This window comes from Vespa crabro, chromosome 15 (genome assembly GCF_910589235.1).
Source record: "Vespa crabro chromosome 15, iyVesCrab1.2, whole genome shotgun sequence".
Classification (NCBI taxonomy): Eukaryota; Metazoa; Arthropoda; class Insecta; order Hymenoptera; family Vespidae; genus Vespa; species Vespa crabro.
In genome coordinates, this window is record NC_060969.1 from 3,319,423 (window position 1) to 3,337,281 (window position 17,859).

Consider the following 17,859-nt stretch of genomic DNA (forward strand, 5'->3'; position numbering starts at 1 on the left):
GTTTCGGACACACAATCTCTCTCTCTCTCTCTTTCTCTCTCTCTCTTTCTTTCTTTCATTTTTTCTCTCTTTCGCATCTACGCACTCTTTTATCCCGTCCGATAATTCATCCGAGTTTTACCCTTTTCGAATCCAGACTTCATCTTCAAACGAAGTACACGTATTGTTTATCCTTTCCTTCCCACGTCAATTCATGATTTATCCCATTCGTTTATTATAAGTTTGCCTTTTCTTATTTATTCGATTTGTCGTGCTTCTTTTGTCTTGCTTAATTTTTTCCGTGTTTTCTTCTTTTCTTTTCCTCCTTTCTTTTCTCCTTTTTCCTTCTTCTTTCTTTTTTTTTCTTTTTTCTTTTTTTTTTTTTTTTTTTACCTATAATACAATTAATAATAATTAACTTTAGAATTAATGTGTAAGATATGTACGGCTCTATCCCACATTAGATTCGAATTAACATACATAATATCAGATATACCAGTGGATCTTAAGATATTGAAATGACTTGTTTTAATTACATGAAATTACTTGTTAAATTGCTATTAAATGATTTTTATTTTACCTTTTCCTCTTTTTTTCTTTCCTTTTTATTTATTTTTTTTCTTTTTCATATTTTTTTTTATTTTTTTTGCACGGTACGTTTAACTTCTCAATAATTGAAATTCTTTTCTGATCATAGAGCGTAAAGAAAAGAAAGGAAAAGAAAAGAAAAGAAAAGAAAAAAAAAGAAAGAAAGAGAGAAAAAAAAAGACAATATAAAGAAAAAGACGACATGCGCAGAAAGGAGAACACGCATTCGGATCGCCGTGGAGACGCGCAGTATCAACATTACAACGTTGATTACTGGTATTATGACAACTTCCTCGCGAACGTACTACTCTCTAGGACTACCAACCTACCTACCTACCTACCTTACCTCCTCCTCCTTCTCCTCCTTCTCCTCCTTTTTCTTCTTCTTCTTCTTCTTCTTCTTCTGCTTCTTCCTTTCTCTGAGTAACGAGACTGCTCCGTGTGCATGACGTGCCGAGTGCACGCCTAACCATCACATTCGTATCGTCATCGTCTCTTCTCCGATGCATTTACACGCGCACACCCGATGTATGTGCAGTATATATGTGCAGAAAGAGAGAAAGAGAAAGAGAGAAGTGCACCTGCAGACCAGTGATCCCTCGATGATGTATATACCACACGCACGATTCTCTCAACATGGAACACAAAAAATTCTCTTGACAACCTCTAACCGCATGTTATACGTTTAGTTCTCATATTTCTTCACCCTTCCACCTTAGTCTCTCAACGTTTCTTCCTCTTTCGCCCCAGTTCCTCTTCTTCTTCTTCTTCTTCTTCTTCTTCTTCTTCTTCTGTTCCTTCTTTTTCCTCATCCTCTTCCTTATCCACCTCTTCCCTTTTATCTTCCTCCTTTACCAAGTTTTATGAGAATATAAACTATCTACTATATATCTTTATATGGGTACATTATGCTACCAAGAGAAAGTAATACATCTGTTTATTCTGATTAGCAAGATTATCTATCTTATCATTGATTAAAATGTATATGTATATATTTATTATATAATCATGGAGGATTGGATATGATTAACAAAAAGAGAGAGAGAAAGTAAGTAAATATAAATAATCGCGGGAGATTTATTTGAAATATATAAGGCCGTATCTGATTGGACGTATTTACTGGTTGTTACAAACGCCATCTATATATTTTGATTGTAATTGAACAGCTGTTCAACTTTATTTTGAGATGGTAAAATCGACATATTTTATATCGACTATATACCATAGACTAGAAATTACCAAAGTATATAATTGCCATTGATAGGTCGTATTGACTATTAAAATATGAAAATAATTTATATGTCCCTTATGAGACATACTTAGTGAAAATTTATTAGGAGTTGGTCAATTCATAAAATTTTAGGAAAAAGCTTTGCCATTAAAATAATACAATATTTTTTTACTTCGTTTGCACAAGCCATTAATAACGTTATTTTGTATATCGATTATAATATATTATAGCCCTGTCTTTTTCTTAATCTTCTTCTGATTAGTGTCCTTCTTTTTAACGATCAAAACGTTGTCACTAGTTATAGAATATTAAAAAAAAAAAAAATAATAATAAAATAAAATAAAGTAAAAATAAGAAAAAGATAAAGAACTCGTCTTGGTGAATGTAGATGATCGTAATGGGTATAGTGACTTATCCATGTAGAGTCGGTAAGAATATTACCAGAGAAAAGGCGATGGCTGGCCACCCCCGGAGGCTTCAGAATGCGTAGCGAATTGCTAAATGAAGAACGGTCATCAGTGACTGGCGCGCTTCCTCTTCGCCGCCGGCCTGCTTCTAGTTTATTTGGTTCCGTTTATACAGCTCGTGTCAACCCGAGACGACCGAGTAATTTAGTGTTAAAATATATGCTTCGTCTCCTGAGAGTCGGAGTAGACTCGGCTACTTCAACTACAAAAAAGTCAAGGACTAAGAAAGAAGAGAAAGAGGTAAAAAACGTTCGGGAGAACATTAATTCCAAGAGAATGCGGAAAGCGATTCATCACGTGGCATATGACAGTACGATAAACGATTTGAAACGCTAAGGAAATGTAATCTACTGGCTTGAAAATGCATCAAAGAAATTTATTCAGTTTTATACTTAAAGAAGAAATAACTAAATCGTATGAAACAATAAGAACGCGAGTACTTTTTTTTTCGATCGAATTTTCCGCAAAATATAAATATTTAAAATGGCGAATGCGCGGATGTCGAGAACTTTCTTCTGCTGCCATCTATCGATTCATTATTTAGTTATGATTATATTTGGAAAAGTTACCATAAGGATATATGGATAATTACAGATCTCTAACTTGATATTTGTTCTGACAAAATGTTAATTAACATTTCGCGATGAATTATTCGATTTTAAACAAAATATTTATATATAATATTATTACAGAGAATAAATCATAATAATTATGCATCATATGTAGGAACAAAAAAAATGTAATGAACGAAAATATAAATACTAAACAATGTTGCTAATACATGTTCCTACTTTTTATTGAAAGTTGTATATTTTATATTAATTTACATTACAAAGCGTCGATGTGGAGAAAGTACAAGACAATTTTTTCTCATCATTATTTCTTAATGTAATAATAATACTGATAAAGATACCCTCTTTGTTTGATGCAAAATCGAGGTAGCGGTCCATTGACATTAACAATAATTCTGAAAAGCTCTTACATAATATAATCTAAATATCAACGTATATAAAAATATGATAAAAATTAAAAAAAAATAATAATAATAAAAAATATACATAAAAATATGAACAAACAATTTGCACAATATACAAACAAATAAGTACATCGTTTAAAATTACATACTATAGCATAACTACTGTTCTTTTTTTTTTCTTTTTTTTTTTTCTAATACCGATATATACGATCGTTAAATACGTGTTAAAAATATATTCATTATAGATGTGAAATAGAAAGAAATTTAAAAAAAGAAAAATTACATTGTTATAACTCGACAAATAATATGTGTATGTATGTATGTATGTGTGTGTGTGTATGTGCGTGCGCATGTGTGTACATATGTATTATCATAAGACGAATAAACGAGAAGAGAAGAAAACTATGATAATTTCGTCGGAAGAGATCAACTGGTCGTGTCCAGTTTGATTTATAGCAATCATTGCATGAGTGCGCTCGAAGGTGTACTTCGTTAGAAAAATTTCTCAGAGCGAACAGCGATCGAAAGGACAAACATATTAAACTGACGCTCGAAATGAATCAACCGTATTTGCATACTGTCGAAATGATACTTTCACTGTACTCTTTTAAATCTTGAATCAGTATAATCATACGAATTTGAGAACATCGACAATAGGCCTTCGTCGGGTTTTTTCTTCTTTTTTATAGTTTGTTTTTTGTTTGTTCCTTTTTCCTTCTTCTTCTTAATTTTCTTTTCACTTTTAGAAATGCTTCTTATCCTTCTATGAAAATAATTAAAAAAAGAAAAAAATAATAAAAATGATTTATTTGTCAATGATTAATCGTAAATTTGATGAAAAATAAAAAAAAAAACAACTTACTACCATTGGATAAAGAAATGTAGTCACACTGTCTTCCTTGTAATCGGATTTGGCATAACAGGTCAAACTTCCCATGTCTGTCCATTCGAGTGGATCTATGACTAAATCACCATTTCTTAAGATCTTATGTCGTGGATTCGAGGACGAATGTATAACTGCCGCGTTATTGTCCAACCAATACGTATAAGGTCTCAACTTGCCCGTAGCTCTACATGGCAAAACGACCGTAGATCCAATCAGAGCAAATCTCATCGGTGAGTACAGACTTATCGTGGGTTTATTTTCGCCGTTACAACTGCTGTTTCCATTCTCTCCTAAATCGTAAACACGCAATTCAATAAAAATTATTTCAATATTAAACTTTCTATCATCAAGCATTTTAATCGTTTATGAATATAAATTACGAGTAACTTGGTAAATCTAAAAATATACAAATAATATCTTATAGGTCATTTAATTTAATCATTTTGATAAATATTTTTGTAACAAATTTCTAGGATAATAATATAATGTAAAAGTTGAATAAATATATATATATTTTTGTTGATAACAGAGACATAATATATACATATATATATATATATATATATATATATATATATTAGTCTTATGGTCTATATACTACTTATATTTGTTATCAATTTAATTTCACAATTTCGATAAATATTTTCATAATAAATTTCTAAGAAAGAAAGAGAGATTATTTTTTATGTATTATATCAATTATAAGTATTTATAATGTGTATAAACACATTATAACATAAATAAATAGATTAATAAAACAATTATTGTTATTACCATTGATCAAGAGTAAGGTCGGACTGGACAACTGCACTTTCTTGCCAGCTACGGATGCGCAATAAATTAAACCTTGATCGTTCGGTGTAACACATTCTATGACGAGTTTCGAAACAATCTGACCGAGTCCTTCCCATCCGTCGGAAGAAATCTCCATATCCGCCATACTTTTGCCCAGAAACTCGGCTAGCTAGAAATGCAAAAATATTTCCAAGTTACATCATGCTATTGTAATGATGGATGATCTAACCAACCGATAACATATTACAATCGACTGAAATAATTCCAAAGGGGAAAAAAGAAAATAATAATAATAATAATAATAATAATAATAATAATAATAATAATAATAATAATAATAATAATAATAATAATAATAATAATAATAATAATAATAATAATAATAATAATAATAATAATAATAATAATAATAATAATAATAATAATAATAATAATAAATATAATAAAAGGGACCCCGATTCGTCAAGAAATATCAAAATATTGATACGATCGCAAATACATTATTCAAAAATAAAAGAAAAGAAAGAGAAAAAAAATATACATTCTCATCGTTATCATCTCTCTACAATGTACGAATTCATTAATGGCCTCTATTCATTTATACACTTCCCAGGTCTCAATTATCCGGTGGATCTCGATTTAACCGGCCTGGCCCGGTCCCGATTAGACCGGTTAATCAAGGTCCTACTGTAATATGCATATTGTTAGAGGTCAACTTCTCTGCGTGGCGTTCCTCAATATCGAAACTATTTATTTCTTTTTTTTTCTGTTCTTTTTTTCTTCTTTTCTTTTCTCTACTTTTTAAACCTATTTCCTTTGATGGGGGATAGATAATCATCATCCCATGACCAAATGAATGACAAACATTATTATTATTATTACGATTTCCGATGAAATGATGTCGTTTATTATGTCGAAATTTACATTTCTATCTTTATCTTTTTCTCTTTATCTTTCTCTCTTTTTTTTCTTTCTTTCTTTCTTTCTTTTTTTTTCCCCTTCCTCTACCAACGGTATATCAGCTGTGAAATCTAGAAATGATAAAAACCTGCTTTTCCGGATCGTTTCCTTTCAACCAAAGAATTTGTGGCGGTGGACTGCCATTAGCTTCACATTGTAACTCGATTCGGTTTCTAAAAATGGAGGAATAATTAAAAAATGAATAAACAAATAAATAAAATTAACGAGCAACTAAACTAACCCGATTGTGGCAGTTAAAGAACTCGCAGGGTTCTTCGTAATTTTCGTCCAATCATGTTGGTAATCCTGGAAAAAAAAAGAAAGAAAAAAGAATAATATCGCAACCATTAAAAGAATAAAAGGAAAAAAAAAAAAAAAAAAGAAAAGAAAAAAAGAAAAGCCTAAGTAATCTATTCGAACGTAGGTAAAAATATATTAGTAAAATATTGCGATACCTGTAAATTAATATCAGCCGTTGGAGCAGAATCATCTATGGATATTGAATTCTCATAATTCTTTTCATTGTCCAAATGATTAGAACCTTTGTTAACTCCATGGCCATAAGCATGATTATTTGTTAATAATCTAATTAATGATAAAGGACTTCCAAAGATCATATTCGTCGTAACGATGATCAGGAAAAGAGTAGACGGTGTTAAGAATCGTTTCATCTGTGAAAGTTAAAAATAACAAAAAAAAATAGAAAGAAAACTGACGCTAAGACCGAAACTATAGAAGACGAGGGAACCGGCACGTCCGATCGAAATGATGCAACAAGTAACCTAATTACGAATATATAAAGTCTAAGTGTGCATGTGTTGTGTGTACGTTCGCGTGTTGTGTAATAATTAATAACGTATTTTAAATATCATTTAACATAATATTTCAATTATCAATAAGATACATGTGCATTTAAATTTTATTCTCTCTCTCTCTCTCTCTCTCTCTCTCTCTCTCTCTCTTTCTATCACAAACAGCGTGAATATTAATACCTAAATTCTCAAAAAAAAAAGAGAATAAAAAACTACGTATATCAATAATTATATCAGATATTAAATTGATGTTACAAATGAACTTCTTATATATTGAAAAGGACGCGTTCAGTTCTTAAATTCCAAACGTAGGTTATAGTTGAAATGATTATTTATCTTATCTGACTGCAACTCTCCGATGACTAGTAGCAGGAAATTTAAACGCGACACTCGAATATCATGAAATCATGCAATTCGATTCTGGCCTCATTATGGGAATTTGTACACACCGCGATAAGAGAAATCGCATTAAGAATAGTTTTAAATAATTGAAAAGCAAAGGAAGAAAAAAGGCGGGAAAGGTGTCTACTTGGGAAACTTTTGAAAAAATAATCGATTAATCGTTGTGTCATTATCGTAAAAATCGTAATGTCATTATAATCTCGTTTCAAATCGAAATAAAAAAAAAAATTCCATAAATGTCGCGTGTTACTTTAATTTCTTTTTAATGTCTATAATGACGAAACGATGAAAAACAATTTATATTTAGCTTTTAATGTTCGATTTTGCTCATATTCAAGGAAAAGCTAATGATAATAACCTGTAAACGATAATTGTCAAATTTCTACGAGTTAATCGACGAGTTTCAAAAGATATTAAAAATGTCAGAGAAAACTTACCATTGTTCAAAAAATTCGAAGATAACAAGAAATTAGTAACTTTGTCCTTCGTACTTTTGACAAGGGATGTTCAGGTGACACTGGCAAAGAAAGAAAGAACTGTCTGAATAGAGGAGACGAGATATTGGCACATTTATATATTTCGAATGTAGCAGCCGGCGCCCTCGTTTCTTCCTGATTGGTTGCCTTCGAACGGAGTAGGGTGTTACACCCACACTAACCAATTGAATTCATTATCTGTTCGTCTCTCTCTCTCTTTCTCTCTCTCTCTCTCTCTCTCTCTCTCTCTCTCTCACACTCACTTTCACACTCTCACTCTCACTCTTTCTTTCACGTCACTTATTCGTTCAGACGTGTAAACGTATACGTACTTACATCATATATATATATACATATATATATATATATATATATATATATATATATATATATATACATACAAGTCTACACATGGCCGTATTGTTTCTACCCTCATCTATGAGCATCGATTTTTTTTCATAAAAACGACGAGATAATTATTTTTATTGAAAGCGATTGCAAGAAGACGAAACGAAAGAGACCACGTAATACTTATTATATCCTTCTTCAATAAACTTCGACGAAACTCTTTCTAATTCGACTTTCTGAGGGATCAACGTACGATATATAACGCGCTGAAATGTCGCACAATTTCCGACTTCTTATTTAACAGCTCTGAGGGTAGATTTTTACCTTTTCATTGACCAATTAACAGCATATCGCACGTGTATGTGTATTTTCTATTAAGTGTATATATATATATATATATATATATATATACACTTAATAGATAACACGAACGAAATTAGGGTTTTAGTTTTATTCTAATAACTGCTGCGTGACGTCATTGCGTGATCCTTACTATCTAAGATTCGGATGATTATTAAAATTATTAACATAACTCATCGTTTATGTTGCAACATTAAATGCTAGAATTTAAGATATAAAATTCTAGCATATTGATTTTACATATCAAAATGTTACTATTTTTTTCTTTTATATATACATATATATATATTTATAATTTGGTATATATATAATTTTATATATATATACATATATATATTTGCACAGAAATTATGAATCAGTGGAAGTTCCGAGTTGACAAACGATTCATAAACAATAGTTCCAACGATTACATAATTTTAACTATACGACAAAATTAATCCATTGATACTTGAAAATTTCTTTTATGTAATATTATCAAATATTATTATAAATATGCAAAACCCTGTGTTATTTTATTCTCGCAACGTTCATAAAACTCATCCGCATGTTTATTATATTCGTCAATTTAAAATAACGCGCAATTTAATAAACTCATCCTACGTGAACCGAGTATTCTCTCTCTCTCTCTCTCTCTCTCTCTCTCTCTCTCCTGCGTTTAGCTGTCTCTCCCCTTGTCTTCCTTTACTCTTTGTAAAAAAAGAAACCATTGAGATTTGCCCAGGGCGAACGAATAAATTAAATCCTCTTTTGACATTGTCCGGCGAATCACAATTTGTGTTTACGTTGTCAACAGATCCAACCGAGATAATACGCCTTCTGAATAGTCCATCAGAGAAGATTTTGTCATCAACAGATACATTCAATCTATGATCCATTTTCGCTACCATACGAATTATAGTATTTCAATATTTTTCAGACCGCTTTATTATTGCGCAAATACATAATAATACCGATCATATATATCGAGCTATCGAATTACGTACGCAATTTACGTAAAATACGATTCATCGATTATTATTTAATTATCGATTAAAATTGAAAAAAAAAATAATTAACAAGAGAAGATAGAATTTTAAAGGAGAAAATGAAATATTTATAACGATTAACACTCGTGCCGAACTATAAATTGATGATATTTTGAAAAAGCTTTTTTCTTTTTCGTTAATGAACGATTAAAATTTATAAGAAAAATTAAAGGAAAAAAATCGATCAGAATCGATTCGATCCCTTAGGATCTTTTATTTTCTTCTTTAAATAACAAAGTAAAATGAATACATAGGTATATATCATACGTAATTTAGATTGCAATATTTGTGTTGCAGAACATAAAGGCGTAAAGGATATAAGACACGCGTTCGCCTAAGGGTTAATGTAAATAGGACACGTGACACTTGAATCGAGGGATTCCTACCCTTATATATTCTTTTCAAGTACACTCGTCCAAAGAAATCAACCCCTCTATATTCGGACAAAACATACGAATAAGTACGTTTGAAAGATTTTGGAAAAATTATTGATAATTCAAAAACTTCATAATGTTTATGTTAGGTTAGGAAGATTTGTTTTTTTTTTCTACAATTTCAAATTTTTAATTTCTGTCAAACGATATATGCAGCTGCCTTTATTTATATCATAGATGACGCTACGTGTTTCTATTTTATTATTCACTATAGATCGCGTTTTTTATTTAATGTTATATTACTCGCGTAAATTTTCATATGACGTCAACACACAAAAATTCGGATTGGAAAATGTTTCTTCTATGAAAAGATAAAAAGAAAAAAAAACTAATAAAAAAAGAAAAATAAAAATACAATTATTATTCAAATATAAACAGTATAAAGATGATCGAAGACTTTAAACATAATTATATCAAATTGCATCATTTTTGTTACATTTTTGGATGTTGGTAACTCTAGATTGAAGGAATATTTGTCATGGCGGCCACAACTACGACAAGAAGCTTGGGTGATTGAGTAATTTTGGATTGGAACATACATTTATATCGAAGAAAAGTTTAAAGTTTTTGAAAATGTAGTAAGTAAACATTAATATTTTTAATGTAAATTTTTGGTTTAGCCTTTTGTTCGTTTGGAAAATGTTACGTCATAATTCTATCGAATATTTTAGATAACAACTGTCATTTCACTTTCAAACAGCTGTACATCAAACATAAGTATTAAATAAATTTAATTTTTATTTTTATTCCTTTGTAAACGATTTTACTATTTTTATTTGTATACAAACGTGCGTCCGAGTGGACACGCATTTTGTCCTTCTTATGTTTGACTTCACGACATAATATATACATCTGTTTATGTTATGTTGGCATATATATATATATATATATATATATATATATATATATATATGTGTGTGTGTATATAGTGTGTCGTGTATTCTTTTATGTCAAGTCTTGTCTCTCTCTTTTTTATTCAAAATGAGAAGCATCGCGTTAGTATCATATTATTAATTTCTTGAATAATTAGAGAAACATTAGGACATTGATATTGTATCATTTTATACGTTATTACATCATTCAATTTTTTTCAAATGAATGATTTTAACATTAAGTATTGTTTAATACAACGCCATTTCATTTGGTTAATAATATTTACCGATAATTTTTAGATATGGAGTCATTCTTAGCATTATTTGACCCAGAGGATGACAAAAATATTATAAGAGGCACGTGGGATGACTCAGAGACTAAAGAAAATGATGTATCGGATTGTGAAAATTACAGTGCTGATGAAAATCAAGAAGAAAAATTACCACCAGAACCAGAACAAGGCAATGTTGAATATAAATTGAAATTAATAAATCCATCTAATCAACGATTCGAGCATCTTGTTACACAAATGAAATGGAGACTCAGAGAAGGTCATGGAGAGGCAATTTATCAAATTGGTAAAATTAGATATTCCTCTAAAGATTGTTTATAAAATATCCAATCTATCATTGATAAATTTATATAGGTGTTGAAGATAATGGAAGATTGACAGGCTTATCAAAAGATGAACTAAAGGCATCTCTTAAAACTTTAAAAGAAATGGCTTCTAGATTAGGTGCGACAACTTGTGTACTTCGTGAAAGAGTTGCCATTTCTAAATATAAAAATATTAAGGAAAAAAAATGTGATGGTGAGAGAAGAGTAGCCGAAGTTCTGGTGAAGAAATTACGAAAAGACGATAGAGAGGATCAAGGAAGTGTTGTTGACTTGAGATTGGCAGTAATAGGTGCTCAGGATGCTGGAAAGTCAACTCTCTTAGGTGAGAGGCTTAGCAGAGGACATTTAAGGTAGAGAAGTATACTTAAAGTTTGCTCTGCAATATTTATTTTGCTCATTCCATTTTATCCATTTATAATGAAGATAGTATATTTGAGTTATAAGAAGGAATATATATTTAGGAGTATTAACGCAAGGTGAATTAGATAATGGTAGAGGGAGAGCAAGATTAAATATGTTACGACACCTTCACGAAATAAAAACAGGCCGCACATCGTCGATTTCGCACGAAATTATCGGATTTGATAACGAAGGACATGTCTTAAATTACGCTGAAATGACAACGGCTGAAGAAATTTGCGAACATGCTTCGAAAGTTGTTACCTTTATAGATTTAGCTGGTTATCGCAAATATTTAAGAACAACAGTTTCTGGATTAACTGGTAAAAGATCTTTTTAACGTATCCCTTCTTTTTACTACCTCGAATTAAATTAGATAATAAATAAAAAATAACTTAATGTTATAGGATATTCTCCTCATTATGTCATATTGGTGATTGCACCACCAATGAACGAAGCGTCACAAGAACATATGGCTCTTTGCCTGACATTAAGACTTCCATTTTTCATTGTTTTAAATAAAAATGATCTTGGGTTTTATGATACTCATGATACCTTAGTTCAACTAGAAAATGCTATACAAGCGCATGGTTACTCTAAACAATTATTATTATATAATATTAATAACAATATATCACAGTATTATGAAACAGATATTATACCAGTATTTACAGTCAGTTGTGTTACTGGAAAAGGTTTAGGAGAATTAACATCATTTATTAGAAACTTACCACCATCTGAAACAAATCCTACGGATTCAGATCCAGAATCGTGTCTATTCCAAATTGATGAAACATTTAGGTAAGAATTGTGTGTGAAAATAATATCATATTATCTTAAATATTTTCTTATAATACATAGATTAAATATAATAGTATAAAAATAATAATAGTAGTAGTATGTAATAATCAAAATATTAATAGAGTTGCTGGTTTAACTCAACCTGTTTTGGGTGGCTTACTTGTAAAAGGCGCAATTGCACCTGGGACACGATTATTGGTAGGACCTTTACCTGATGGTAAATTTAGCCCTGTAAAAGTTGCTAGCATACATCGTAACAAAGCTCCTTGTTGTATGGTACGAGCATCACAAAGTGCCAGTTTAACTTTGGCACCATCGACAAACCATAGTCCACCTCTACCACATTTTCGACCAGGCATGGTTTTAGTTTCTGTGCGAGATAAGCCACATGCAACTTTATTTTTTCAAGTATATAATGTTCTTTAATTGATCTAATTTCAATTTCATTTCATCTAAACTATTTGTACAAAGCAATATTTTTATAATGAACGAAAAATATTCATTCTTAATTGTATGTTTCAGGCTACTGTATTAATTGTTTACCATGCTACTGCAATTTTTTCTGGTTTTCAAACTACTGTTCATGTAGGTAACGTAAGGCAAACGTGTATAATTGAAGGTATAATGGATATGAAAGACAGAGGTTTACAAACAAATGACACAGCGTCTATATTATTTAGGTTTGTTAGTCATCCAGAATACCTTCATGTTGGAATGCGACTTTTATTAAGAGAGGGTCGTACCAAAGGAATTGGTAAAATCACACAAACTTTTCCTTTAATTGGTTCCCAACATACTATACAATAATTGAAAATAGATGACTATGTAAAATAAAATACTTATATAACACAATTAGTTAGATAACACATGTGCGTGTTTATTGTGTATGTACAGTATATTATTTTAAAGAGAGGTATTTGACTTTAAAGAAATCTTCTTTAAAAAAAAGAAAAGAACGAAGATAAAATGAAAGTTGCATAGTTTTAGAAAAAGATTAAATAAATACATATCTTCACGTTGGTAGATTTCAAAAATATCAAAATATTACTTTGCTATTTTCTAATAAGAAAATAAATTCAAAGAGACCATTTTGTTTAAACTTATTATAATTTAAATCATAACTTATATACAGAAAGAAAATTTTATTTCATTGAAAATATGTTGATTTCTTTTACAATAAAATTTAGAACGAAAACCTAGTAGACTTAAAGTGAATAAGGTGTTACCAAGATAAATAAAATATAAATATTATGTTTTACTAAATAATAGTGTAGTATATAACAGAATCTATTTAGAATTTCAGTGTAGCATAGAGTGTGCTTAAAAAAGAATGTTACCATATATTTTTCGTATGTGTAAAAAATAATATGTAATATTATAAACACTACTTTTTCTCTGACATTTAAATTTAATATTTCTTTTTCCCTAAAATGAGTTCATTGAATCAAAATATTTCCATACAAATAAATTCCATTTAAATATTAAAAATTATAATTTCATATCTCTAACAAAAAAAAAAAAAAAAAAAAAAAAAATAACACCAATAAAATATTATCATAATTGATTCCAAATATTCGAAAGCATAATAGATCTTTAAAATTTGGTGCTTAATTTTTCTAAATAGATTCCTATTAAGTTGAGTTAAGGTATGGTGGTAAAAAAAAAAAAAATAAAATGTTTTTAGATTTTATCACATTGTATCTATTTCTTAAACAGTTCTCAATAATTTTGTTTTTAACATATTTTAATTTCAAATATTAACACAAATTTTTATTGTCAATAATTTATATATCTATGCCAGTCTTATTTTTTGTTCAGATACAATAATTTCAGTCATTTTGTTAAGTTTCTTATTAAATTTATTAATGAACTTTTCATCTGTTATTTCAGCTTGACAATGATTTGTGTATTGTGTGCGTACCCTTTTTTGCAGTTTCTTTAAAGATATCTCACCTTTAACAGATACTATATTTAAAATAGTATTTTTCCAATTAAATTTAGCTGTTTCCAATGTATTTTTATTTTGGACTTCATTTAAAGTTTCTGAAATTACATTCAGATCATCCATATTATTTTTTTTAATAACAGGAGATTCCTCTGCGTTCTTCATTGATGGAGAGAGCTTTCTTTTCTTAGATTTCTTTTTTTTGTTCGAAGATTCCAATTTCTCAGTACAGTTGTTGTCAGATAATCCATTATTCGTATTACTTTGTTTATCATATTTATTTTCTTTAAATATATTTTCATTATTTTGATTTTCTGCAATATTATTATCCACATTATTTTTCAAACTTTTATCTTCTTCCGTATGAACTTCTACTTTATGATTACCATTGGGCTCTACAATTTAAATAAGAAGATTTAAAATCGAGTAATAACATAATTTTCAAATCTAAGATTACTCAAACTTACCTCTAATTTGTTCTTGCTTTACATTATTATTTACTGCCTGTTGATAAGCTTTTTCCATTTTTGTCCAAACACTTTCAACTACTGACTTATTTGTTTTATATCCAAATGCATTATTAATAAAATTGATGAATTTGACTTTTTTCCTGGGAATGTTTTCACATTTTGACAAAGCTTGTAAAAAACTTTTTTCTGCATTAGACAAATCTTTATCTGTCTCAAGTACATTATTTACAATTTTAAGCCATTCTTGTTGTTTACGTTCACCCTTACAAGCTGTAGATTTTGGAACATAATCTTTACCACCATATCGTTCTGCCTCAGTTATACATTTTGTATGTTGTACATATTCCTGTTCCCTTAAATTGTTTTGACTTCAAATAGAATATATTCCAAAAATGAAAATTAACAAATACTTACCGAAAATCTTTTAAACAATCCACACATGTTAAATAAGGTTTGTTACGACACTGAAATTGATAGTGTTTAAAAACACGTGGTTTTTGTAAAGTTTCCCCGCAATGATTACAAGTAAAAACAACCATATTAGTTATTTTAATATTATACGAAAAATATTATTAAATAATACTATCAGAGAAAAATTTAATTTTTATGATATATAATAAATCCTAATAAATATCAAAAATGCTAAAATCGCTAACACGTTTTGAACACACACGAACGGCTGCATAAATCGTACCTAATCACAAGGAATAGGTTATGTTAGCACACGCGAGTTTGAGTTTACGAATGTAAATCACCGCCATGAAAAATACGATCCCAAATTAAAGCATGATACGCGAATTAAAATATAACATTTCATATAACTATAAAATTACATAAATAATTGATTACAATATATTAAATTTCAGTGCATAATAATAATTTTTTACTAAATATGATTTTGATTACAAATGAACCCTATTGCATGAACATATAAAAACAAATTATAGACATTTTCCTAACTTGAAAAGATCATGAGTAAAAAAAAATTTTACAGGCTCTTTGTGACTAAGACACAGCCATATAAATTATTTTTTTAAGGCTATTCACTATTTTATTCAAATAAAAAGATAAAAAGAAAAAAAGAAAGTAAGTATAGTTCATCTTTAACCTATATTCTTTATTCAAGAATTAGGTCTGCTCTCCTTGATGGAGAACAAATTACAAGATAATTTCCTAGTATGTCCATGGACAAACATCCTGTATATATAATATTATAATATACATGAAATCCATTTTGTTACTATTCATTTTTAGCTACAACAAGTTTATAAAATATATGTATTACAATATTAGAAATAAAGAATTAAAAGTAGAGTTAATTGTAATACATAAAATAATATGACATTGTATTAAAAATACAAAATGTTATAAGTAGTACCAATAGGTAAAATAACGATTAGATTGAATCATAAACAGATTACATTTTTTTATCAAACATTTATTTTGCTTTCATATTTCTACTTGCTGACCCTCTAATTTCTACAAGTGGCGATAAACAATTGATTGTGAAATATTCAACCTTTTTGTTATATCTCTTGTTGATTGACGTGGATTTTGTTCCAATATTTTTTTTAAAAGTCGAAAGGATGTCCCGTCTTTGGTTCGTTTTTAAGGTCATATCTACAGAATGGAATTTGGCAAATTTTGCCCTATTGCTTTGTTTAAATTCCTAAAGCATCACATAATTCCTCTCATCATTCACTCTCCATTTTAGAAATAACAGTTTAATGTAACATGCCCCCAAACAAAATATTTGTCAGAATATCAATTGAACTTTTATCTATTTAGTGAAAGCAAAAATTCGTTTGTCCCGGTAACTTATAGTGGATAGATATGAACAATAGATACTACTCAGCTGCATCGGAAATTATTTATGATTCGACCTAATACATATCTTATTAAAATAAATTATAATTATTATTTGTATAAAATGTGAGTATAAATTGTTTAAAGTGTTCAAATTTGTTTCATATATTGTAAAATTCAACTTATTTCCTATGAATAATAAAATAAACAACTAAGTAAATAATTAAAATAATGAAAAAAATAATGAAGTCAGCCTTCTTAATAAATTCTTACATACTTTCTTTATGTAAATCTGATGTTCAGTCTGGCAGATTAGATCCTTATTTTTCTTAATATCACCATTTTTATCTATATATATATATATAGCATATATTTTTGTTTTAATCCACACGTCGTCATTTGTTTTAACAAGATAATAGGCTGCAACTATAGCAAATTAATTTTGCCAGTTAATTTAATTATCAGAATTTATATTTTGTAATAACTGGATATTATAAATATATGATATTTGTATCTCATTTTTAACAGATTGATAATAAAAACTTATAAAAAGAAACAATAATTTTATATAATATAAATACTTGAAAACATAAAATACATGAAATCGTAATAATTAATTTACAATCATAGAAAAAACTTGCAAGTAAACAATTTACACTCACATCATATACATCTAAACATTTGATTTTTAAAATGACTAGTCTAACAGCAGGATTTCTTTCTTTAAAACAGATTTTTATAATAATTTATAATATAATTTTTTTAATTACATTTGTCCCTTATATCTATCAAAATCATACAATCTTTTTTAAAGTTTCTGAAAACATCTGATAGTATTAGTAAAAATATCTTCTACTTTATATTATATATTTTAATATTTAAGTAATTAACTCACTTGAATTTTAGAACAAAAGAGAGAACTATAATATTAATTAATCTATCAAATGTTTTCAGAAAATAAATTGTTTAACACAGCATTATTTATAATAGTTAATTTCCTTTGAAATCTAAAATGTTCATTAAATTTTATATACAATTATTTATGTTTGTGTGTGTGTATGTATATAAACATTTTTCCTTAATAATTTCTTCAAATTCTTTTACATATTATATTATAAAATAGTAAACTATATTATAAAAAAAAAAGAAATTAAGAAAAATGATAAAAATTATAAAAATAAAGAAAAGAAAATCATACTAATTGTAAA

The 17,859-nt window shown here is 28.6% G+C and overlaps 3 protein-coding genes across 7 annotated transcripts; 1 reads left to right on the forward strand and 2 right to left on the reverse strand.

Moving 5' to 3' along the window:
* Positions 1-3,036: 3,036 nt before the first annotated feature.
* LOC124429507 (neural/ectodermal development factor IMP-L2) lies at positions 3,037-7,661 on the reverse strand. Of its 3 annotated transcripts, none has more exons than XM_046974865.1 (7): positions 7,534-7,661; positions 6,338-6,553; positions 6,124-6,188; positions 5,971-6,055; positions 4,902-5,091; positions 4,107-4,417; positions 3,037-4,001 (listed from the first exon to the last, which is right to left on the reverse strand). In XM_046974865.1, exons 1-7 carry the CDS (start codon positions 7,534-7,536, stop codon positions 3,984-3,986), a joined length of 888 nt encoding a protein of 295 aa, XP_046830821.1. In that variant the 5' UTR covers positions 7,537-7,661; the 3' UTR covers positions 3,037-3,983. The 3 variants fall into 3 exon arrangements, with proteins under 3 accessions (XP_046830821.1, XP_046830820.1, XP_046830819.1); XM_046974864.1 differs by having other exon boundaries at positions 3,037-4,004; XM_046974863.1 differs by having other exon boundaries at positions 3,037-4,004; positions 4,104-4,417.
* A 2,392-nt stretch (positions 7,662-10,053) lies between these two features.
* On the forward strand, positions 10,054-13,294 carry LOC124429408 (GTP-binding protein 2). Of its 2 annotated transcripts, XM_046974654.1 has the most exons (8): positions 10,054-10,317; positions 10,912-11,190; positions 11,259-11,552; positions 11,692-11,952; positions 12,037-12,430; positions 12,553-12,838; positions 12,953-13,015; positions 13,111-13,294. In XM_046974654.1, the coding sequence occupies exons 2-8, from the start codon at positions 10,914-10,916 to the stop codon at positions 13,117-13,119; spliced, it is 1,584 nt and encodes a 527-aa protein (XP_046830610.1). In that variant the 5' UTR covers positions 10,054-10,317; positions 10,912-10,913; the 3' UTR covers positions 13,120-13,294. The 2 variants fall into 2 exon arrangements, with proteins under 2 accessions (XP_046830610.1, XP_046830609.1); XM_046974653.1 differs by having other exon boundaries at positions 12,953-13,294.
* Positions 13,295-14,107: 813 nt separating this feature from the next.
* Positions 14,108-17,598, reverse strand: LOC124429409 (uncharacterized protein C16C10.8). Of its 2 annotated transcripts, none has more exons than XM_046974656.1 (3): positions 15,260-17,598; positions 14,843-15,191; positions 14,108-14,770 (listed from the first exon to the last, which is right to left on the reverse strand). In XM_046974656.1, exons 1-3 carry the CDS (start codon positions 15,284-15,286, stop codon positions 14,223-14,225), a joined length of 924 nt encoding a protein of 307 aa, XP_046830612.1. In that variant the 5' UTR covers positions 15,287-17,598; the 3' UTR covers positions 14,108-14,222. The 2 variants fall into 2 exon arrangements, with proteins under 2 accessions (XP_046830612.1, XP_046830611.1); XM_046974655.1 differs by having other exon boundaries at positions 14,843-15,198; positions 15,260-17,595.
* Between the last annotated feature and the right edge of the window lie 261 nt (positions 17,599-17,859).

Bases quoted from the DNA above. Each gene is read 5' to 3' on its own strand.
- LOC124429507 (XM_046974863.1), bottom strand. The intron at 5,092-5,970 runs GTTTTTATCATT...TTGCATTTCTAG, and splicing joins GAAACGATCCGGAAAAGCAG to CTAGCCGAGTTTCTGGGCAA. The intron at 4,005-4,103 runs GTAAGTTGTTTT...TTATTTTCATAG, and splicing joins CATTTCTTTATCCAATGGTA to AAGGATAAGAAGCATTTCTA.
- LOC124429409 (XM_046974655.1), bottom strand. From the start codon at position 15,384: ATGGTTGTTTTTACTTGTAATCATTGCGGGGAAACTTTACAAAAACCA. The intron at 15,199-15,259 runs GTAAGTATTTGT...AAACAATTTAAG, and splicing joins GATTGTTTAAAAGATTTTCG to GGAACAGGAATATGTACAAC. The intron at 14,771-14,842 runs GTAAGTTTGAGT...TTTAAATTGTAG, and splicing joins AAAGCAAGAACAAATTAGAG to AGCCCAATGGTAATCATAAA.
- LOC124429408 (XM_046974653.1), top strand. From the start codon at position 10,914: ATGGAGTCATTCTTAGCATTATTTGACCCAGAGGATGACAAAAATATT. The intron at 11,191-11,258 runs GTAAAATTAGAT...AAATTTATATAG, and splicing joins AGAGGCAATTTATCAAATTG to GTGTTGAAGATAATGGAAGA. The intron at 12,431-12,552 runs GTAAGAATTGTG...AAATATTAATAG, and splicing joins CAAATTGATGAAACATTTAG to AGTTGCTGGTTTAACTCAAC.